At 36.5% G+C, this 24,669-nt stretch overlaps 2 protein-coding genes across 9 annotated transcripts in view; one reads left to right on the forward strand and one right to left on the reverse strand.

Moving 5' to 3' along the window:
* Positions 1-12,384, forward strand: part of LOC143029848 (neurotrophin 1-like) — a 192,762-nt gene extending 180,378 nt beyond the window's left edge. For all 3 annotated transcript variants that reach the window (XM_076192948.1, XM_076192947.1, XM_076192949.1), the window contains exons 5-6: positions 10,636-10,812; positions 11,653-12,384. In XM_076192948.1, the coding sequence (XP_076049063.1) occupies positions 10,636-10,812; positions 11,653-11,824 (349 nt within the window). In that variant the 3' untranslated portion in view covers positions 11,825-12,384. The remainder of the gene's footprint in view (positions 1-10,635; positions 10,813-11,652) is intronic.
* Positions 12,385-22,079: 9,695 nt separating this feature from the next.
* The window catches only part of HUWE1 (HECT, UBA and WWE domain containing E3 ubiquitin protein ligase 1), a 98,872-nt gene continuing 96,282 nt past the window's right edge, over positions 22,080-24,669 (reverse strand). For all 6 annotated transcript variants that reach the window (XM_076192957.1, XM_076192956.1, XM_076192955.1 and 3 more), the window contains exon 61: positions 22,080-24,272. In XM_076192957.1, the coding sequence (XP_076049072.1) occupies positions 24,170-24,272 (103 nt within the window). In that variant the 3' untranslated portion in view covers positions 22,080-24,169. The remainder of the gene's footprint in view (positions 24,273-24,669) is intronic.

Genomic DNA, 24,669 nt, shown 5'->3' on the forward strand with positions numbered 1-24,669 from the left:
GGGAGCTATGCTCGTGTGGTCCCGTCTTCATATCTCATTTTATCTAAACTATTTTTAAATTCATGTATTGTTTTTGCACACACCACTTTCTCATCTAACTTGTTCCAACTGTCTATTACTCTGTGAGGAAAGCTGTTCTTTTTCAAATCTCTTCTATAGCTGTCTTTTTTTATTTTCTTTCCGTGTCCTCTTGTATTTCTGTCATCCCATTTTATTAGATTCTCTCTATCAGTAATTTCCATGCCTTTCATGATTCTGTAAATAGCTATCAAATCTCCTCTCTCTCTTCTTTGCTCTAGTGTCTGTAGTTCAAGTTTTTCTAGTCTCTCTTCACATGATAGTTATGAGAGTGTTGGTGCCAATTTTGTAATTGCTCTTTGTATTCTTTCAAGTTTTCTTATACATTTTTTTGTACTTGGTGACCATATCGTTGCTGTATATTCCAATCTTGGTCTTATCAGGGTGATTAGGATTTTCTTCACCATTTCTTCATCCAGGTATGTAAATGCAACTTTGATTGTTCTTATTAGATTATAAGTTTCTCCAAAAATCTTATTTATATGTTTCTCAGGTGACATATTATTCATAACAATGACTCCCAGGTCCTTCTCATTTTCTACTTTTTTTATTCCTTCTTCTCCCAATTTATATGCTCCTGTTATTCTGTTTTTACTTTTTCCAAATTCCATTATACTACACTTTTTTGTATTGAACTCCATCTCCCACTTCCTACTCCATTCTTGTACTTTATTTAGATCTCTCTGTAGTGATTCACAATCTTCTTCAGTTTTCACTCTTTTCAGTAGTTTTGCATCATCTGCAAAGAAGCTCATATAGCTTTCAATTCCTTCATCCATATCATTAATATATATAGCAAACATTATTGGGGCCAGAACTGTTCCCTGCGGAACACCGCTTATTACTTCATCCCATTTTGAGTGCTGGTTTCTTATCACTACTCTCATTTTTCTTTCTTGCAAAAAGTCCTCCATCCAATTTAGTAGTTTGCCCTGTATTCCTCCTTCAGTTTCTAATTTCTTAAGCAACTTCTTATGTGGTACTTTGTCAAAAGCTTTCTTTAGGTCTAGAAATGCACAGTCCGCCCATCCATCTCTTTCTTGTATTATATCTATTAGCCTTGAATAGAAACATATTAAATTGGTGACGCATGATCGTCCTTGTCTGAATCCAAATTGCCTTGGATTTAACACTTTGTTTTTTTTTTTTCTAAATATTTTACCCATCTACTTTTGATAATTCTTTCACAAATTTTTGCTATTGTACTTGTTAGAGAGACTGGTCTATAGTTGGTAGGTTCTTCTTTATTTCCTCCTTTATATATAGGTACTATATTTGCTTTTTTCCAATCTTCTGGAACTTTTCCTTCTTTCAAGGAACTGTTTAGTATGCTATGTATTTTGTCTGCCAGTTCATTCCTGCATTCTTTCAGTATCCAGTTTGCTATTTCATCTGGTCCATGCGATTTTCTGACATCAAGATTACTCAAGTGTGTTAATATTTCATACTTTGTTACTTCTATTTCTTCCATAGGGGGGACTTTCTCTTTCCATTCGTTCTCTTCAGGTTGTATGTTCTCCCTTGTAAACACTGATTTAAAATGTTTGTTCATAATTTCCGCCATTTCCATTTCCTCAGTGTATTCAACTCCCTCCTGTCTTAATTTCTCCAAGTCTTGTTTGTTTTTCAGTTTATTGTTTACAAATCTGTAGAATAGTTTTGGTTGATCTTTACACTTTTCTATGATATCTTTTTCATATTTTCTCTTTTCCTCTCTGCACGTTTGTACATATTCATTTCTATAACAGGTATATATTTTCCATTTTTCAGGTCTTCTGTCTTTTTTCCATCTGGTCCAGGCTTTGTCTCTTTTGTCTTTTAACTCCCTACAACTTTTGTTGTACCAGCATTTTACATATTCTTTTTCTTGTTTTTGTCTTGGGACATACTTTTCCACTCCTTTTTTGTAAATTTTTGTCAAAATATTCCATTTCTCTTCTACTGTTGTTTCTTCTTTGTATATTTCTTCCCAGTTTACCTTTTGAAAGAATTCTCTTATTTTATCAAAGTTTGTTTTTTATACATCATTCTTCCTTTTCGATATTGTTCATTTCTTTTCATATATTTTTCTTCATTAAGTTCCAGTTCAATCAATATGTGGTCACTTTTACTTATTGGTGTTTTATATTCAATTTTGTCCACTATTCTAGGTTCGGATGTAATTATTAGGTCTAGTCTCGATGGCTCTTCTTCATTTCTATACCTAGTGTTCTCCTGTATCCATTGTGTCATTGTATGGTCAGTAACCATCTCAAGTAGAGCGTTTCCCCATCAGCCGTCTCCACCCTTTACTGTCATTTCTTCCCAGCAGATTTCTTTGCAATTAAAGTCGCCCATCATAACTATTTTTCCTCCCTCTTCCATTATCTTGTTTAATGTTATCTTTGTGTCCTCTAACATACTTTTATGTTCACTCTCTTCCCATGAGGCTGTTTTCGGGGGCACATAATTTATCACAAACTTTCTGTTCTTCTTATCTCTGTCTTCTACTTCCATCATTATCATCTCTACCGTATTCTTTCCATATGTGACACACTTCACGTTTATATCCTTCTTAGTCAGGAACATAACTCCACCCCCTTCCTTTTTCACTCTGTTTCTAATCCAATAATTATATGCATCATGTCCTACACTGTTGGGTGGTAGTGGACCTTTTAATTTTGTTTCTACAATTCCCATTATGTCTGGTTCTTTTTCCTTCAAATAATCATTCAGCTCATTCAATCCTGTTATTAATCCATCTATATTTGTGTAAGACACTCTTAGTTTTCTGCCACTTCCATTGTGTTCTCTGTTTCCCTTTTGTTTTTCTCTTGTATGTCGACTTTCTTTAGTTTCATATTCACTACTCTCCAATAGAATCTCTCTTTTTCTGACTCCGTTCTTCTCTCGTTTTTTCCTTAGCTTCAAGTCTTTTGTTTTTCTTCCTCTTTTTCCTCTTTATTCATTTCCCTTTTTATCCATACCTTTTTATATTGTTCATTTGTTGCTAGTTTCCCTGTTTTGGATAAGATATTCTCTGCCGTATTCTCAGCCGTATTCTCAGCCGTAATTGGTCTGGTCTTGTCTGTACTATATTTACCGAGCCTGAATTTCTCTTCTATTTGTTTAATTATATTTTAAAACTTCCTGAACTAATTATAGTAAATTTCTTTGATTCTTGTGGTTCTATCTGGGTTATATTTCTCTTCCATTCCTAATATAATTATACATTTATTTTTGTCTGCTGAGTCTCTTACTATATTCTCCTTCTGTCTCATCACTTTAATAACTGAGTCTTCAGTTTGTTCATTCATTTGCTGTCTGATTATGTCAGTGAATGCAACTTTGCTATTTTCTTGGATTTTTTTCCAACCCTCCTTGTTCTCCTTATTATTCTCCTTTAAGACTTTATTCTCTTCTTTCACTTCTTTTAACTGTTTTTTTAATTCTTCAATTTCCTTAGTTAAGTTTTTGTTCGCCTTCTCTAGTTCTTCCAATTTTTCAACTCTCTGCACAATGTTGTTAACGTGACCGAACTTAAATTCCCAGTGCTCGATCATCTTATCGAGTTTCTCTTCTAGTTTGTGTCCCCCCCACTCTCTTTAAATCCCTCGAAAATATTCTCATCATCATCTACTGTATTGCTCTTATCTATACTTCTAATCTTTACATTTTTGTTAGACATTTCATCATCGCTAAATTGGTCCGGCCCTCGTTTGTTTAGATTTCGTCTGCCTGCCTGGGCCAAGTCCTCACCTTCCTCATTTCCTTCCATTTCCCTCAGTAATCCCTCCCCTTCTCCTTTTTCCTTACTTTCCCTACACCACGAGCAATTTCCCCCCCACCCTGCAAATACAATAGGTACTTCCTTTGCTTTGGGATCCACGAAATTTCACTTTTTCTTCAAAACGTCGTCTATGCCGTCCGTTCGTTGAAGTGTGTGTGTGTGTGTGTGTGTGTGTGTGTGTGTGTGTGTGTGTGTGTGTGTGTGTGTGTGTGTGTGTGTGTGTGTGTGTGTGTGTGTGTGTGTGTGTGTGTGTGTGTGTGTGTGTGTGTGTGTGTGTGCGTGCGTTTATATATGTATATATATATATATATAATATATATATATATATATACTATGTATATATTTGTACATGTTCTGTATATCTGCACGTACTGTAGGTATATACATGTATATATGTTTATACATTTGTACATACTGTAGGTATATATATATATATATATATATATATATATATATATATATATATATATATATATATATATATATATATATATATATATATATATATATATGTAGACCAGAGACATTGGGACAAATTATGGGAAAGGTGGAGGGGAAAACACGGGTCTTTATCTGAACATCGAGTTTATTCCTGACTGGTTTCGCTTATATTAGCTTCTTCAGAGGAGCTAATGTAAGCGAAACCGGTCAGGAATAAACTCGATATTCAGACAAAGACCCGTGTTTCCCCTCCCCCTCTCCCATAATATATATACATATACATATATATATACATATATATATATATATATATATATATATATATATGTATTATATATATATATATATATACATATATGTATATATATATATATATATATATATGTGTGTGTGTGTGTGTGTATATTTTTACCTAGTTGTATTTACCTAGTTGTATTTTACGGGAAGGGGAGCTATGCTCGTGTGGTCCCGTCTTCATATCTCATTTTATCTAAACTATTTTTAAATTCATGTATTGTTTTTGCACACACCACTTTCTCATCTAACTTGTTCCAACTGTCTATTACTCTGTGAGGAAAGCTGTTCTTTTTCAAATCTCTTCTATAGCTGTCTTTTTTTATTTTCTTTCCGTGTCCTCTAGTATTTCTGTCATCCCATTTTATCAGATTCTCTCTGTCAGTAATTTCTATGCCTTTCATGATTCTGTAAATAGCTATCAAATCTCCTCTCTCTCTTCTTGGCTCTAGTGTCTGTAGTTCAAGTTTTTCTAGTCTCTCTTCATATGATAGTTTTGAGAGTGTTGGTGCCAATTTTGTAATTGCTCTTTGTATTCTTTCAAGTTTTTTTATACATTTTTTTGTACTTGGTGACCATATCGTTGCTGCATATTCCAATCTTGGTCTTATCAGGGTGATTAGGATTTTCTTCACCATTTCTTCATCCAGGTATGTAAATGCAACTTTGATTGTTCTTATTAGATTATAAGTTTCTCCAAAAATCTTATTTATATGTTTCTCAGGTGACATATTATTCATAACAATGACTCCCAGGTCCTTCTCATTTTCTACTTTTTTTATTCCTTCTTCTCCCAATTTATATGCTCCTGTTATTCTGTTTTTGCTTTTTCCAAATTCCATTATACTACACTTTTTTGTATTGAACTCCATCTCCCACTTCCTACTCCATTCTTGTACTTTATTTAGATCTCTCTGTAGTGATTCACAATCTTCTTCAGTTTTCACTCTTTTCAGTAGTTTTGCATCATCTGCAAAGAAGCTCATATAGCTTTCAATTCCTTCATCCATATCATTAATATATATAGCAAACATTATTGGGGCCAGAACTGTTCCCTGCGGAACACCGCTTATTACTTCATCCCATTTTGAGTGCTGGTTTCTTATCACTACTCTCATTTTTCTTTCTTGCAAAAAGTACTCCATCCAATTTAGTAGTTTGCCCTGTATTCCTCCTTCAGTTTCTAATTTCTTAAGCAACTTCTTATGTGGTACTTTGTCAAAAGCTTTCTTTAGATCTAGAAATGCACAGTCCGCCCATCCATCTCTTTCTTGTATTATATCTATTAGCCTTGAATAGAAACATATTAAATTGGTGACGCATGATCGTCCTTGTCTGAATCCAAATTGCCTTGGATTTAACACTTTGTTTTTTTTTTTTCTAAATATTTTACCCATCTACTTTTGATAATTCTTTCACAAATTTTTGCTATTGTACTTGTTAGAGAGACTGGTCTATAGTTGGTAGGTTCTTCTTTATTTCCTCCTTTATATATAGGTACTATATTTGCTTTTTTCCAATCTTCTAGAACTTTTCCTTCTTTCAAGGAACTATTTAGTATGCTATGTATTTTGTCTGCCAGTTCATTCCTGCATTCTTTTAGTATCCAGTTTGCTATTTCATCTGGTCCATGCGATTTTCTGACATCAAGATTACTCAAGTGTGTTAATATTTCATTTTTTGTTACTTCTATTTCTTCCATAGGGGGGACTTTCTCTTTCCATTCGTTCTCTTCAGGTTGTATGTTCTCCCTTGTAAACACTGATTTAAAATGTTTGTTCATAATTTCCGCCATTTCCATTTCCTCAGTGTATTCAACTCCCTCCTGTCTTAATTTCTCCAAGTCTTGTTTGTTTTTCAGTTTATTGTTTACAAATCTGTAGAATAGTTTTGGTTGATCTTTACACTTTTCTATGATATCTTTTTCATATTTTCTCTTTTCCTCTCTGCACGTTTGTACATATTCATTTCTATAACTGGTATATATTTTCCATTTTTCAGGTCTTCTGTCTTTTTTCCATCTGGTCCAGGCTTTGTCTCTTTTGTCTTTTAACTCCCTACAACTTTTGTTGTACCAGCAATTTACATATTCTTTTTCTTGTTTTTGTCTTGGGACATACTTTTCCACTCCTTTTTTGTCAATTTTTGTCAAAATATTCCATTTCTCTTCTACTGTTGTTTCTTCTTTGTATATTTCTTCCCAGTTTACCTTTTGAAAGAATTCTCTTATTTTATCAAAGTTTGTTTTTTCATACATCATTCTTCCTTTTCTATATTGTTCATTTCTTTTCATATATTTTTCTTCATTAAGTTCCAGTTCAATCAATATGTGGTCACTTTTACTTATTGGTGTTTTATATTCAATTTTGTCCACTATTCTAGGTTCGGATGTAATTACTAGGTCTAGTCTCGATGGCTCTTCTTCATTTCTATACCTAGTGTTCTCCTGTATCCATTGTGTCATTGTATGGTCAGTAACCATCTCAAGTAGAGCGTTTCCCCATCAGCCGTCTCCACCCTTTACTGTCATTTCTTCCCAGCAGATTTCTTTGCAATTAAAGTCGCCCATCATAACTATTTTTCCTCCCTCTTCCATTATCTTGTTTAATGTTATCTTTGTGTCCTCTAACATACTTTTATGTTCACTCTCTTCCCATGAGGCTGTTTTCGGGGGCACATAATTTATCACAAACTTTCTGTTCTTCTTATCTCTGTCTTCTACTTCCATCATTATCATCTTTACTGTATTCTTTCCATATGTGACACACTTCACGTTTATATCCTTCTTAGTCAGGAACATAACTCCACCCCCTTCCTTTTTCACTCTGTTTCTAATCCAATAATTATATGCATCATGTCCTACACAGTTGGGTGGTAGTGGACCTTTTAATTTTGTTTCTACAATTCCCATTATGTCTGGTTCTTTTTCTTTCAAATAATCATTCAGCTCATTCAATCCTGTTATTAATCCATCTATATTTGTGTAAGACACTCTTAGTTTTCTGCCACTTCCATTGTGTTCTCTGTTTCCCTTTTGTTTTTCTCTTGTATGTCGACTTTCTTTAGTTTCATATTCACTACTCTCCAATAGAATCTCTCTTTTTCTGACTCCGTTCTTCTCTCGTTTTTTTCCTTTGCTTCAAGTCTTTTCTGTTTTTCTTCCTCTCTTTCCTCTTTATTCATTTCTCTTTTTATCCATACCTTTTTATATTGTTCACTTGTTGCTAGTTTCCCTGTTTTGGATAAGATATTCTCAGCCGTAGTTTGTGACCTGAATTTAATCTTAATTGGTCTGGTCTTGTCTGTACTATATTTCCCGAGCCTGAATTTCTCTTCGATTTGTTTCATTATTTCTGGTTCATCTTCCTGAACTAATTCTAGTAAATTTCTTACTTTTTCATTTTCCTCTTTGATTCTTGTGGTTCTATCTGGGTTATGTTTCTCTTCCATTCCTAATATAATTATACATTTATTTTTGTCTGCTGAGTCTCTTACTATATTCTCCTTCTGTCTCATCACTTTAATAACTGAGTTTTCAGTTTGTTCATTCATTTGCTGTCTGATTATGTCAGTGAATGCAACTTTGCTATTTTCTTGATTTTTTTCCAACCCTCCTTGTTCTCTTTATTATTCTCCTTTAAGACTTTATTCTCATCTTTTACTTCTTTTAACTGTTTTTTTAATTCTTCAATTTCCTTAGTTAAGTTTTTGTTCGCCTTCTCTAGTTCTTCCAATTTTTCAACTCTCCGTATAATATTGTTAACATGACCGAACCTACGCTCCAAGTCCTCGATCATCTTATCGACCTTCTCTTCTAGTCTTGTCAGTCGGGGTGGGGGTGGGGGGGGGGTAGTGTCCCCCCCACCCTCTTTAAATCCCTGGAAAATATTCTCATCACTTTCTACTGTATTGCTCTTATCTATACTTCTAATCTTTACATTTTTATTAGACATTTCATCGTCGTCGGGGGGTCGTTTGTTTACCTTTCGCCTGTCTGCCTGGGCCAAGTCTACTCCTTCTTCATTTCCTTCCATTTTCCTCAGTAATCCCTCCCCTTTTCCTCTTTCCCTACTTTCCTACTACCCCACGAGCAATTTCCCCCCACCCTGTAAATACAATAGGCACTTCTCTTTGCGTTGGGATCCACAAAACTTCAATTTTCTTCAGAACGTCTTCTAAGCCGTCCATTCGTTGAAGTGTGTGTGTGTGTGTGTGTGTGTGTGTGTGTATTTGCACATATGGTATGTAATGCATATATGTTTATATATGCATATGTATATGTATAGGAGTAAAATTTTAAAAGTGTGCACCTACGCGATATAGCAATAGAAAATTAAATATTGATTTTGTTAACCATAATACATCAACGTAATGTACGTTTTATTGGCAGAAATCACAAAGGCGATACGCAAATGAAAGTAGCCACTGTGACTGCTTGAAACGCCATCTTTGTTTTGGCAGATGCGGAGGTCGAAGATATTAAAGTATGATAAATTTGTCTATTCTAACCCAACCTAACCTACCTAACCTAACCTGCATTTAGTTATCCAGTACCTGTAATTCTAGAGCTCATTAGGGTTGCCGTCGTCTTCGACCTTCGAACCTATCAAAACAAAGATGGCGTCTCGGGGAGTCGCCGCGAATCCGTTCGTTTGTATATCGCTTTTAGCAACGTTTTCTGTTATTTATTTCCGCCAAGAAAAATGTATATTATGTTGATGTATTATAATTTACAAAATTGATATTTAATTTTCTAATGCTGTATTACGTAGATGTGCACTTCTAAAATAAAAATATGTGCGTGTATATATATATATATATATATATATATATATATATATATATATATATATATATATATATATATATATATATATATATATATATATATATATATATATATTGTACGGCCCATCCCATCACGAACATCTTCACAGTTCTTTGTGTCAACAGCCGTTTAGCACAATTACGATGTACATCATCAGTTTAGTCTCCAAGGAGAATCATGTTCTGTATCTAACATGAGAAAAATAAGTGTAGCCTACCTCTATGTACAAACTGAAACTATAAAAAAAAACACGACTCATGACGAAACAGAAAAACAACGAATTATACACTAAAACGACGCGATGTTTTTTTTATTTGCTACAGCTTCTAACATTAGTAAATCATAGTTCTTATCTGTTTGTTCAATTACCTCAATTTTTTATCCATAATCCTGTGAATGTATTGACAGGAATGGTCTCGCATGTTACTAAATACAGGCCTGGTCAAGTTGACATTCCGACCTCACCGACTGTTCAAACCTCATTGTGTACTGATCGGCGCTATCCTTGTGGATGGCGTTGGCTATTGCCAATGTAAGTGGCGTTATTTAACTAACAAATATCAACTATGATTACTATCATTAGAAGCTCTTGTAGTAATTAAACATCGCCCAATCCTAAAAAAAATATATAACCATAACATCCTCGTGCTGTTTCGTTGTGTTTTATATGTTTCATCACTCGTGCTAGCAGTGTTTATATTGTTTTTAAAAGAAAAATGGTTTTATAGTATAGTTTATTTTTAGCAGTATGGAATATCAATATATAATCATTTATGGATAGGTATTTACGTATAGGTAAATATATTCTTATCACGCCACTTAATAGAAAATATTCTCTTTCTACATTGATGATACACCTCGTTACTGTGCGAGATGAGGTGGCAAATGAAACATAATTCACTGACAAACGTTTCGATTTCTTGGGCCTTCTTCAGTGGACTCTGAAGAAGGCCTAGTGTTTAAACGTCTGTTACTGAATAAAACTTCATAACGTTTCATTTGCCACCTCATCTTATTTTGTCAATATGTATGTGTATATATATATATATATATATATATATATATATATATATATATATATATATATATATACATATATATATATATATATATATATATATATATATATATATATATATATATATATATATATATATATATTTATACTACCCTGATCACACTCCTCTCGAGTCCTTCCACGTCCAATCATCTTCTTGTTCCACAGGTTTGTGCGAAGTTCGAGGCAGCGGCGCCAGAGCGCCGAGATGGACTTGTGCCCCGTGCGGGCGGACTACATCACGCCCCAAGCCGCCCGCAACAATCAGGGCGACTGGAAGTTCCTGGTCAACCTGAACGAAGTCAACCCACAATACACGCAACTAGTTCGTAGCGAAAAGTGCATGTAAGTATTCTCTCGTCTTCTCCGTTCTCGTTTCCCTTGATACACGGGAATGTGTTCATTATCTTGGTCAGCTAAATTCTGGAAGACCGTATCTTTTCGTATGGAGTCGCTTCGACCGAATTTCGACTATGAATTTATGGACGACGCCTACGGGTGAATGATGAGAGGAAATTATTATTATTATTATTATTATTATTATTATCATTATTATTATTATTATAATAATAATTATTATTATTATTATTATTGTTGTTGTTGTTGACTATTATTATTATTATCATTATTATTATTATTATTATCATTGTTATTATTATCATTATTATTATCGTTATTTGTTTTTATGCCATTGCAGTGACATGCTGCCATTCGACCCTAATTCTTCCTATGCCAATGTGCACAGCGCATGTGTTTATGCACCTAAAGGTTTCTTCCCCCTTATATGGGAGCTAGCCACCCTTTAAACTTCACCCACTGTTTCCCTTTCATCTTAGGTCCTTGAGGATGAAAGACTATTCTATGCCCCTCCCGCTATCTGGGTCAGAAGCAATGCAGCAAGACATTACAGATATCTGTAGCAAAAATAAAATTATTCTATTCAGCTGACAGGTGAATCCCGAGTAGTCCATCTTTCAGGAATCGAAAGGAAAAATAAAATTCTCGGACTTGCCAAAAATAAATGTGATGGGTCACATGGTATTTAGTACATCAACCCGTGTTCCTCTTCCATTCTCTCATTAGCTTTTACCGTTACTTTCCTGGGCCATTCCCTTTCCAGATGCATAATTACATAATCTTTTTCCAATGAAGACTAACCAGGTTTCTTTTGTCTATCGGCCGCAGCTCCAACAGATGCACAGGAGTCTGTAACGTACCTGAAGGCTTCATCGCAGTTTGCCAGCAGCAGTACGTGCAAAAACGACTCATCTCGCTCGATTCCTCTGGCGAACGACTTTCCACTGACGCCTTCCTTTTCCCGTCGTGTTGTGTGTGCAAAGTCAAACCAGCAGAATGATCCCGTCAAATAGATTAAAGAAGCAGATCAGAAGTGAAGAAACGCTGATTTCATGTAAAAGAAATTGCAAAAGGGTGAGCATATACAACCTGCACATACACATAAACACGCAAGCATATACACATACACGGATTGCTGATGCAGTAACGGTCGCGAGGGCTTGCAACTTGTCCCGAGATCGATCACCGCTGAGAGCTTTAAAGTTTCAATAAAACTACAAATCGTTAGTTACTGTTCTCCTTGTGCAAGGGGATAATGATTGTGTGTGTGTGTGTGTGTGTGTGTGTGTGTGTGTGTGTGTGTGTGTGTGTGTGCAAGATAGCAGCATTGCCCTTAGATATCATATTCATCTGAAATTTCATCTGTGAGGGGGATTAGCTGTGAAACGCACGCACGCACACATATATCTTGCACAAGTATATACATGTATACATACACACACGTGCATATATATATATATATATATATATATATATATATATATATATATATATATATATATATATATAATGATTACATCACGTTTCCTTGCCTGGAAACCCACAACACATCACTGGCTAGCAGGTTTACATAGTGACGGGTAGCAGGTTTACATAGTGACGGATCCAGGGGGGTAGCTGAAGGAGCTGAAGCTGGGTATATAAACAAATATATACACACATACACATTCCTACAGTATATATATATATATATATATATATATATATATATATATATATATATATATATATATATATATATATATATTATAACGCGTGTGTATGTGTGTATGTATTTATATTTATGTATGTATATACACCTTCATCTACAGCATTTTGCTCTCTGGCAAGGGTCATGAACGTACCCATTATTTATAGGTCATTCATCCCCAAAACCTGAAAACAAAAGAAAAGTTGGAATAAAAATCCTCAACCCATAAATAATGATACACCAAACCTATGTTTAAAGTTTCTCCCTGCTTACACCTATCCTTCAAATCAGAATTTCCTTGATCGATTTTTTCTGCACCTTCATGCACATGTCCCTAGTTTATATTTCCACTCTTCTTGACGACACAAAATCCTCTAAATAGTGCTGTTACACCATACTATTTCATTGCAGTGAGCATACTTGAACAACCCTGTTTCATCATTGTACAGCAATTTTTCCATTCTGTTCATAACACTCGTCTTCCTTTGTTCAAGTTGACATTTTTTAATATTGCTATTAGACATTCTTGTGCTCCATCTACTTGTTTTGCATCCAGTATTCGTATTCAATGCTCCTTATCTCTCCTAAGGTTGTTTACTCCTTTGTTATAGATATACAGACCCATTCATGGGAAAATACAAAGAAAATTGAGTATTTTATTTCTTCAGTAACTATGTAATGCTAAATTATATATATATATATATATATATATATATATATATATATATATATATATATATATATATATACATATACATGTGTGTGTGTGTGTACATATACATATATAATTTTAATGATCGTCGCGCAGAGGATTCGAACCTGCTGCTTTGGGACCGCAGAGGCTCCATCGCCGCTCGCCTTAGACAACTTGACCACTCGACTAAGGCGAGCGGCGATGGAGCCTCTTCGGTCCCAAAGCAGCAGGTTCGAATCCTCTGCGCGACGGTCATAAAAATTATCTGATTGATGTCGCTGTTCACTAGCGAATTTCTCATATATACATATATATACAGTTGTACATGCAGAATGAAGGAATGAAAGACCATTATTTGGCTGTATCCAAAAAAGGTGTTGCACTCTTAGTGAAGGAATTTATATTTGTTTTAGCAAATAGTTTACGAAAGTGCAATACCTGTGCAGATTCTACAACTGACTGGTGCCATTTAATTTTCACCAAGTTCTTTCTTTCTTCATTTAACTCTTCAAGCTCTTCCTATGAATGTCAACTTCTCATGTTAAATTATTATGGGATTAGCTACCAACCAACCAATAGGCCCCTATCATCCTGTTATCCTTTTCCCTACATTGTGTCTTTGTGATGGACTTTTGTTGTACTGTGGAACACCTTCTCCAAGTAGTCCAGTGTGGTCTGGGCATCATAAGAACATCATACGAGCATCATAAGAGCAGCGATTGACCAAGTTGGCATGACAGAAAATGAAGGAATTTAAGGTGACTGATGTCACAAAATTTTGTTGCATAGGTTACTCTAGTTACTTCTTTTGCTTTTACAGCATAATCATGGCCTACTACAGGGAGGGCTGAGGCCAGAGTTTCTTGAGTGGGCTGAGGATCATCTGCTTATGCAATAAGGGATGCTTTCTCAAAAGAATACCTTTGAGTAAGCTCTTTAAGCAAAACTAGTCAGGAATAAATTTGGATGAAAACATTTCTTTCCTCTTCCCACCCACATCACTTATATAAACATATATGTTGTACAATACACACATATGATAAAAATACCTGCTTGTTGTGGATCTGCCAGTGAGACAGGAGAGAACCATATCTCTCCAATGCATGGATGTATATTTACATAACTGTACCTAATTGTAGTATACAGGAAGGAAGCAATGTTCATGGGGTCCCATCTCCTATTCTATCATCTATCACACCAGAGTTGAAGTGCTGCCAAAAATGTATATATATATATATATATATATATATATATATATATATATATATATATATATATATATTAATATTCATTTATCTATTTTATCTTATTTTATTTTTTATTTATTTTTTCTTGTTTTTTTAATACACTCAGCCCCCAATTTAATGGACTTTCATTTAGTGTATTTTGGAAGTTATGCACAAATCCCAGAGACAGAATTAATTTCAAAGTCAAACCCCTATATAATCATCGCATATCAATAACCCACTTCACAATCTGATATCAAATTACAATTATTTAATGAAGTGGCCTTGCTGTGGATGTGCTGTGTCCTGCGACACTGCTTCTGACCCAGGGCAGTGGGCGAGATGCAGGGATGACCCGTCATCCAGGAGGAACCAAGATAAGAGGGAGGGAGGGGGTGGATGGGAGTGGAGTATATGGGGATGGAATGGGTGGGAGTGGATTTTATGCCTTTGTTTTTTGGCTACCTCCCTTATAAGGTATATGTATGTTGAATTTATCATATCTATCACACCAGCATTCCTCCCCTTTTGTCTCTCTTCATTCTTAAAATGTGGGAAGTCCCAGTTTTCTCAGTATTTCCTTATATGTCTTGGGTTAGGATCAATTTGGTTGCTGCCTTTTGTATTTCCTCTATTTTTCTTATATCTTTAGGTGTGGTGACACCACTGCTACAGCTGCCTATTTCAATCTTGGATAAACTGCACTCTCAATATTATTCACCATGACCATGTAATGAAATGCCAATTTTTAAGTCTGTGATTTTCTTCAATATGACTTTCTGGCAACAGATCATTCCTGATTAAAATCCTTAAGAACCATTTTCTCCTTTGCCTTTGCTACTATTTAATTTCCCACCTTAATACTGTCTTTTTGCTTTTGTCTCATTTGAAGTTTTTACATTTCTTCAACTGGTTCTATTCTAGGTTTTCCAGTAGCAGTTTGTACCCTTTGTTTCTCACTTCCTTCATGATCTTAGCATCATTTGCAGTTAAGTTTGCATAACTATTTATTCCACTCATACCATATATACACAATAGGAATATAACAGGTACCAGAACTGAACCCTGTGGTACTCCACTAGTCACTCTTCTCCAGTCTGATTTTACATCATTCATGATTGTTCTCAGATGTATGCCACTTGAAATGTCTTTTACCTATTTCAGTGTAGTCTCTTTAAAGCCTCTTACTGTATGTTTTTCAACTTCTGTATCAAGTTTTATTGCAGCCTGGGCCGTATTTAACAACAGGCATAATAGACCATTGGCCTTGGGGCCCATAACTGGGGGCCCACTGAAACTACTTTGTCACACAGCAGTAGCAAAAAATTGATATATAAATGAAATTATTAAAGTGCAATAAGCATTTTTTTTAGTAAACAGAAAGCATACACTATAAAAATAAATTTTAAAAATCATGCTGTTAAACAAAATTTTGAATTGGTTATATACATATATATATATATGTGTGTGTGTGTGTATTTACCTAATTGTATTTTGCGGGGGAAGAGCTGCCACAATTTTCATACATATACTCGTATATACCAAGGGCTCTTTCCATCTTACCAGGGAGGTAACCAAAGTCCGAAGGCATAATTCCACTCCCGTTCAACTTGGCTCCTCATGGATGACAGGTCATCTCTGCATCTTGCCCACTGCCTTGGGTCAGAAGCAATGCAGCAAGACACATCCACAGCAAGGCTGCTTCATTTAATCAGCATTTTTTTTGTTTGGTAACAATAGTAACCTAACTCATTATTACTTGCAAGAATGAAAAATATTCTTAATTTTGGATTCCTACATCATTTCATGCCTGTACAAGTCTGATTCATAAATCAGAACCAATAAAAGGCTAGGAGATAGAATATTAGAGAATCGCACTCCTAGAGATCCTATGTTAATGAACTGTGACCAAGACCTCAAAAACAAGTCAACATGGCCCAGCAGAGGTTACAAATTGTGACAAGAACTATAAATCCCCTGTAACATTATATATCGATTGGTACCAGTTCAGTGTGTTAATTAACCAGCAAATTTGTCCAGATGGTCTCAGATTTCTGTCAGGTAGTAGTCCTGGCCCCACATTGGGTGCCAAATGCTTGGACTGGCTGGAAGGCACTCTGATGGAGAGAATGGTTGTTTAGAGTGAATGTTGGTTGCCAATAGTAATATGATTTACTCTAATTGCAAGAAGGGGGAGGGGGAAGATGGCAATGAAGGTGATGATTGTGCTTTTAAATTGTGTCCCAAGGCAGTCTGCTAGCAAGGGAGGTGGGGGAGGTGGGAGGGTGATGGAGGTAGCAAGCTAAGCTCACAGTATGATGCTCCAAGGTGATCTGCATCTTCAGCAATTCCGTCCAGCTTATATACCTGGCATGAGGTCAAAGTGTTGATGCCTGGGAAGTCAGACATAAAATGTTTTCAAGCTGATCTCACCAAGATGGAATGTATGGCTTGGTACTGCATGTGCATTCCTCAAAGAACCATTGTCCATCCCAATTCAGCCAGACAAGGTGCAGGTTAGTCATCGTAGGAACTGACAGGATCCATTCTTAGGTTGGTGAACTGCACGTGTGTTTCCTCAAAGAACCACTTGTGCGGCTCACATGGCCGGGCAGCATGTGACTCTCCTGGGACATCATGCACGTCAAGGGGTCATGAGAAGAAGTGAAGAAAACTTCCCTATCAATTTAACTTAGCTCAATTGTCCATCTATTCAAACCAGTGACAAGATGTTCTGAATGATGTTCCCATACTTAACTGGTCTAGACACCCCAGAAAACATTCTGAATACAGCATTAGTGCCACTGCATCCTATACACACTAGCACTTGGTTTTTTGAAGGTGCTCCCTGTATTTATTTGTGGTTGGTCAGGTACTGTGCCAGCAAAATGAAGACTTTCATAAGTTAGAGCACAAATAATTGCAAATATATACCATCTGAAGTTTTCCCCTATCCAATTCTTTGGCTACATATCAAATATTCAAGCTACCATTCAGAACAGGCAAAGCCTGATCTCTAGATTGGCCCAGCACTTGTTTTCTCCTAACAGCTTTGGGGAAATATTCACAAAGATTTCTTAGACATGTGCATTCTAACTTTCAAGTCTCATTAATAAATCAGTACATTACAGCAACTAATGCCAAGTTCCCATTTTCATTTTCCTGTCATAGTACTGTGTAATATATTTCTAAGTTTCCAGCCCTGCACAAATTTGGAAACATGATGTAAGGAACTTGGCCTATTATAAAGCAAAGAAATTTGAAAGCTTGAACTTCTAAGAAGACAAATCTTCAGAAAACAGTAAATAATGAAAACATCTAAATGTTTCACCGACTTCAATTCTGTATAGAGGCTCTTTTTTATTTAACCAATGGGTATTCTTTAGAAATAGAAAATAGGATAGTAGAAACACATAACACAGATTTCTTTGATCATTATACAAGGTCACAAAGTTTCTGTGCTCAGTACATTTTAGGAAACATCTTCATCCATGTGTAGAGAGAAAACCAAATAGAATTTTTTCTTCCAAAATGCACTGGAAGGTACCAAGTGTTGGACAAGGTGATGGAAACTCCTAGCAAGCTTAACTTTGTCATTTTCAATGATCCAGTACTCCTTGTAGTAGAGATGAGGTTAAGTTGCACATTTTAGTTAATTTCGTGCAACATCGATTTCACTGAATTCAACAACAGCCTCAAAGTGACTGTAATAAGTGACTCCACTTTTCAAAACCACTTGACAAGAAGGGTTAAGTGTAGTCTCAGTGTGCGGTACTGAATAAATGATGTTGGAAGACGGAGGATACTTTGGGTGATTAGATGATCATATACACTAGTATGTGCTAATGTTCATATTTTTCTTACATCAGTCCTTGGGAGTCGATATGATTGATGTGCCCATTATACTCTGGTGGAACAAGTCCAACAGACCTCCATAGACAAACCTGATGACTTAAGCTTTCAAACATTCCAGCAATTAGTGAATACTGCTTGTGTCAAATTGTAAATCCGTATGTGGTGGTGTGTATTTTCAGTGAATTTTTTTTTCATGCAGTTTATAAAGTTTAGCTATCTAGAAACATTGTTAGTTAGTGCAAAATCTACCATTATGTATTCATATGAGTGGGTAAATTACTGAACTCTTGGAAGGATGAAAATACCCCCAACTTGAGTTCTATCTGCTGGTTTGATTGAACTTGCTCGTGAGATACTTTTCTACTGTAACTTAAATTTTATATATTGTAATTTCTATTGAAAAATCTTACAAATAAATTTTACACATCCTTTTATTCACCTTGTGAACATACACAAGAATTGGTTCCTTCGACTATGCAAAGTTCTAATACCATCTCAAGATACGGGCTTTATCTGTCCAATTTATCTGAATTCCAGTTTTCCTGGTTCTCCTGTGTACCTCTGAGTTTTGTAAAAAGCATGGTCATTCACTCCCTGTTGGTAATAACGGGATTTGTAAGACCTATCAATAAAAGGGACTAACTCACAATAAACATTTATAAAATCTACTGGTATTACCATATTTTAGCCCATTAAAAAAATAAAATAAAATAAAAAATAAAAATAAATGAAATAAAATAAGTCTATTTCTATATAATCTAAGAGCTAACAAACTAAATGAAGGAAAAGGTGAATTAATACCAGAAGCTGAGAGAAGTCCAAGATGTGGTGAGGGATACAGGGGAGCTAGGTGTAGAAGAATGGGTATGTTTTAAGGAAGAAGTGACAAAATGTACAAAGATGTGAGATGAGGATGGAAGGAAAATAGAGGGAATGGTAGGATGATGAAGTGAATGCAGTAGTGGAAGAGAAGACTTAAGCTTACGTGAATTGGTTGCAAGATAGGATTTGAGATGGGAGGTGCTAAGAAAATGACTCATGGGTGAGGAAAATGGAGGAGAAATAAGGAAAGATGAGGTGCAAGTAGTTATTAAAATTACGAGAGCAGAGAAGGCACCTGGTTTAGATGGGTGTCATGAAGAGTGTCTGAAAAACAGAGGTAGAGTAATAGTGGACTGGCTAGTAAGATTGTTTAATGTGTGTCTCCCGGAGGGTAGAGTTTCTGATAGGGTAGACAGAAAGGCACAGTAGGAAGTTTTGCAGATATATGGGATTGGGGGAAAGATGTTCAAGGTGGTGTGGAAGGTAAATACAAGGGTAACAAACAGGTTATTAGAAGTGATTAAAGAAAATTGAGAAAAGTGAGAGGTGAGCCAGTTCTTGTTTGCTGATGACACTGTGCTTGTGGCAGGGTCAGAGGAGGGATTAAGGGAGTTAAGGACAGTTTGGGAGGGTATGTGATAAAGTTGAAGGTAGATGTGGGTAAAGTAAGGTGATGAGATGTCCAAGCAGAGAGGATGACATTGAGTTAGAAGTCTTAAAGAAGAGAGGTTTGAGGAAGTGGATTTTTGGGGTCCCATGTGGCAGGAGAGGGAGGAGTGAAGATGGAAGTAAATTGTATATATTGAGAGAAGCAAGTACCGTATATTTCCACGTATAAGACGACCCTAAAATCCAAAAATTCACCCCTTAAAATTAGGGGTCGTCTTATACTACCATTATAAAAATCAGACCTTGAATTCTACGTGAGATGACTTGGTAGGCTCGCCTTGGGGAACTAAAAATGAGAAATAGGCATTTGGCAATGGACGTAAAGAGAAGATTATATGAAGGGATGATTGTGCTGACAGCACTGCATGAGACAGAGACTTAGAATTTAAGAGAGGCAAAGAGGAAAAGTTTGAATGCGTGATGAAATGTCTGAGACATATGGTAGGGGTTACAAGAATGGATACAGTGAGAAACAAGGAAGTAAGGAGCGGTGGAGTGGAAAAGGAGATGGCAGAAAGGGCTGATGAAAGAGTACTGGGATGGTTTGGTCACATGGAAAGAATGAGTGAAGAAATCTTAATAAAAGATGTGTGAAAGGCAGAGGTGGATGGAATGTGACTTGAAGGGATGACCAAGGATGAGGTGGATGGATGGGGTGAAAAGGGTGTTGAGCAAGAGGGGAATGTCTGTTGAGCATGGGAGAGTCAGGAGATGTGTGAGTGGAGAATGGCTGTGTATAGATGATACTGTGATGCAAGGGAGGGGGTTTGGAAGTGGTTATGTGTGAACGACATTTTGACACAGCCCAAAGGAATTTCTCCCCGTCTTCTCTTTTTATACAAGAAGGGACGGAGAGGTGGGGTTGCTGATTAAATGAAGCAGCCTTGCTATAGAAGTGCTATGTCCTGCTACAATGCTTCTGACCTAGGGCAGTGGGCATAATACGGGGATGACCTGTAATCCATGAGGACCTAAGATGAGAGGGAGGGAAAGGTGGAGGATGGGAGCGGAATGGGTGGAAGTGGGTATGTGCCTTTTGACTTGACTACCTCCCTGGTAAGGGGGAAAAAGCCCTTGGTATATAGATGGGAAAGGCATCATAGACTAAACACCACACACAGTGACAATTGCTGTTAAGGAATGGCATGAGGACACATCAGTGGTAACAATTGTCTGCATGCATAGAGGCATTTTGTGCCAGTTATTTGCATGTAACCACCACTTTCATTCAGTTGCGAAGATCAGGAAGGGTACATAACTAGATGTTTCCAGAATGTGCCAGTGATCTGACAATGTCTCAAAACATGAAATATATGTCCCCTGATTTTATTAGACTTAACAGAAATGTACAGGAGCTTCCAATGCTTGTGGAGAAAGTGTAGTACTGAGTATTCAAACACAAAAGGCAAACTACTTATGAAGAGCTAGTCAAGTTGTGCAAAGCAGTGAATGAAAATGCCAACATTGAAATAAATCAAAGTTTTTACACTTCACTGCTAATTTGAAAAATAAAATGAAATAAAAAGCCCAGGAATCCAAAAGATCAAGGGCTGAAAAAGATGAGGTGCCTGTGCCCAGGTGGTATTATGATCTGCTATGGTTTACTGCTGATCAAGAAAAAATCAAACCCCAGAAACAGACAGTCTTCTGATGTCGACATGCTTCTCTGTGCACCACACAACTAGTGCTTCAACATCTGCTCTCTCCATACTCACAGACAGCTGGCTTCATGTGGCCTAAAGCAACTGGCTCAACCCATCCCTGCATACTGACAATTGGCATCAATGATGCCAATACTTTCCCAGCCTTACATGGATTTGTGACCAGACAATTCTGAGGCAGAATAATTCCATCTATATTTGAAATAAAGAGTCCACACACAACAATGATTTTGTGAGGACTGGCCTCTTGCTCCCTTCCTCACAAAATTGTGATGCACCTTAACTTGCCCTTAGAATCAACTTCTCTTGTAGGGTGTCGTCCTCAGGGAGCATTACCAAGTCATCCTCCTAGCCCCCCTTACATTCTTAGAGGCAATCCAATTTTCTAAATTCATTTACTGTACTATATATTCTCTTTCTCATCCAATCAGCCGAGGCATTCAGAAAATTGGTTATTCTTTGTATTCTTTTTCAATACTACAGTAGTATGTGATAGTCAAGACTTCTAGTTTCATAAATGCATTTTGTTTACTTTGATCAAACTTCCTGGATTGCTTCAATACTCCTAAATCTGGTAGGCAACTGGAATAAGAGGGCATAACCATCCTCTCGTGCATATTTTAGAATGAAACTCCATGTGTGTTTGTATGTGTTTAATGCCAACATGATGTAGTAGAAGAATGGAGATTTGCATACATAATAAAATACAATTTCTTCATAATGTAGCCACTTACATGTAATGCAGGATAATCAGTATAAGTTAGCCAGACACTCTCGTCACTCCCACCCACCCACACTGTGCCCATCAGTAGAATTACCTCTTCTCCGTAGAAATTCAGCAAAACCAACCATAAAACTGCATAATAAAAAAATATCAATGATTATACATAACTTTGGGCTACACTAATCTGATACCATTCTATCATCCAGGTAATGAATGTCACACAGGTTTTACACAGAAAATTCAAACTGTAGAAATTAACAGAATTTAAAATCAAACTGTAACAATATGGAGCTTAGAGGTTACCAAAATGACCCAATGCCTCAGAACACTGGGTAATAATTTTCTTTCGACAAGAGATCTTTGAGAACAATTCACCTGGTCTTTTCATTCCACAAGTTCCACTGATTGATGGTGCAGCAACTCCCCACTCCCCCACAACAATTAATTCAACTTGTTCACTGGTGTCTTGGCTTCCAATTTACGACGTAAGTCCTTTCTGTTGCATATCCTGACTTCGTGCAAAACTTCACAATCTTTCTCTCCAATGTCACGTCATTTCAACTGTAGACATCTTGCTTCCTGGTCACCACACACACTCATATATCTACATATATTTATATATATTGGTTTAGGGTTTCTAAAGTCTGTATATATATTTACATAATTTCAAGCAACAGAACGACTTTACAAACCTCTTCTTACAGCAAAACCATACGACTTGATGATGATAATCGAGGGCACAACTTGTAAAAACTCCACATCAAACACAACAGCTTTTAACTTTTATCATGAGAAGGTACAAGGCAATTCTGTAGATACGTGACAATGACACCTTTGAGTTCTACAGCCTACTTCATCTAGTGTCTTAGTTCTAATTTTCATCAATAAAACATACCTTTTCAATGATTTATATAACTAGTGTGGAGTGAAATATCTTCTCTGGTTAAATCTTTACACAGGCTGAATAAAAAATAGGCGACTCGTAGGGTCATCTGCGCAACTGTAACTGGTGCATTGCAAACAAAAGAAGTGGTCATCTCAAAAACAGTCGCAAGCAGATTAAGACAGCTTGAGTGTAAGCCAATGGAACATCACCATTCCTGTCCTCCTCCTTGAAACTGCACTAAATATTGGCCAGCAAATAGGAATTGTCAGAACGAGGAACAGGTTACAAGACTATCCTTGTGGTGCCTTGCTGTGTGCAAAGTAGGGAATTTGTTTATCTGTACTTCACAGGAAAGTCAAAGTTCACATATGAATGCGTCTCCACTGTATGTGTGCACACACACACACACACATACATGTACACATACAAAATATGTGCATGTGTGCGTGTGTGTGTATGTGTGTGTGTGTTTGTGTGTGTGTGTGTGTTCAGTGTGCTGGCTAGCAGTTCAAGTGCATTATATCACAGGGCAACTTTATGCATTATCTAAAGAAAGTCATAAGTTATTATTATTATTTTTTAATTAAAGAAAGACAAAAAAAAATAATAAAATAAAAAAAATAGGAAGTCATGCTGCTTATCACGTAAGACTTCTCTAAGTGCAATTGCTCTTGCCACTCCCAGCCATAATTGCTTCAAATACTGTTGCCAGCCCCTTGACAAATAGGAATTGATAAAAAGTTGTTGAATCAAATAATTTTCTAGGTACTGTGTATTCCTTCCCAATTTTCCATGCAGCAACTTTCTACCATCAACTATCTAGACTAGCAGATTTCACAAGGAGCAGCCAGATTCTCTTATAAATACCACTTTGAGAAAACGAGAGAAAGGAAAAAGAAAAAGACAGAAGAGACAGAAAAAGAGAAAGAGAAGGAGAGACAGAGAGAGAATCATAACGCACTGCTCTGTAGAACTGTTCAACTTATCATATTTGGCTACCATTATGTACTGATCCTGCATGTGTTCCCTTCTTCTGGCAGGACACTGGGATTGCACACACCACACCACACTGTCTTGGTGGTCCTCAGACAAATGGGTATAGGTCGTAGCTTTGGTGCTTACGCAAATCCAAAGCCTTCAGAACATTCATGGATGGCCTTGAGGAGATAGTGCCTCAATTTGTCATATGTTTCATAAACAGGGAGATCTAGTTGATTGAAGCTGAAAAGAAGAACGAACATATTAGTTATCACATCCAAAGTAAACTTGCAAAATACCAGGAATCCCTATTCCATTTCAAAACTATCTTTTGCAAAGGAACACTTATTTTACTCTATTTTCTTCTATAATACTTATGAGAGAGAGAGAGGAGAGAGGGAGAGAGGGAGAGAGAGGAGAGAAAGAGAGAGGAGAGAAAGAGGGAGGAGAGAAAGAGGGAGGAGAGAGGGAGGAGAGAAAGGAGAGGGAGGAGAGAAAGGAGAGGGAGGAGAGAAAGGAGAGGGAGGAGAGAAAGGAGAGGGAGGAGAGAAAGGAGAGGGAGGAGAGAAAGGAGAGGGAGGAGAGAAAGGAGAGGGAGGAGAGAAAGGAGAGGGAGGAGAGAAAGGAGAGAAAGGAGAGG

The sequence above is a fragment of the Oratosquilla oratoria genome, chromosome 11 (assembly GCF_046742065.1).
Source record: "Oratosquilla oratoria isolate Oo_2021 chromosome 11, ASM4674206v1, whole genome shotgun sequence".
Taxonomy (NCBI): Eukaryota; Metazoa; Arthropoda; class Malacostraca; order Stomatopoda; family Squillidae; genus Oratosquilla; species Oratosquilla oratoria.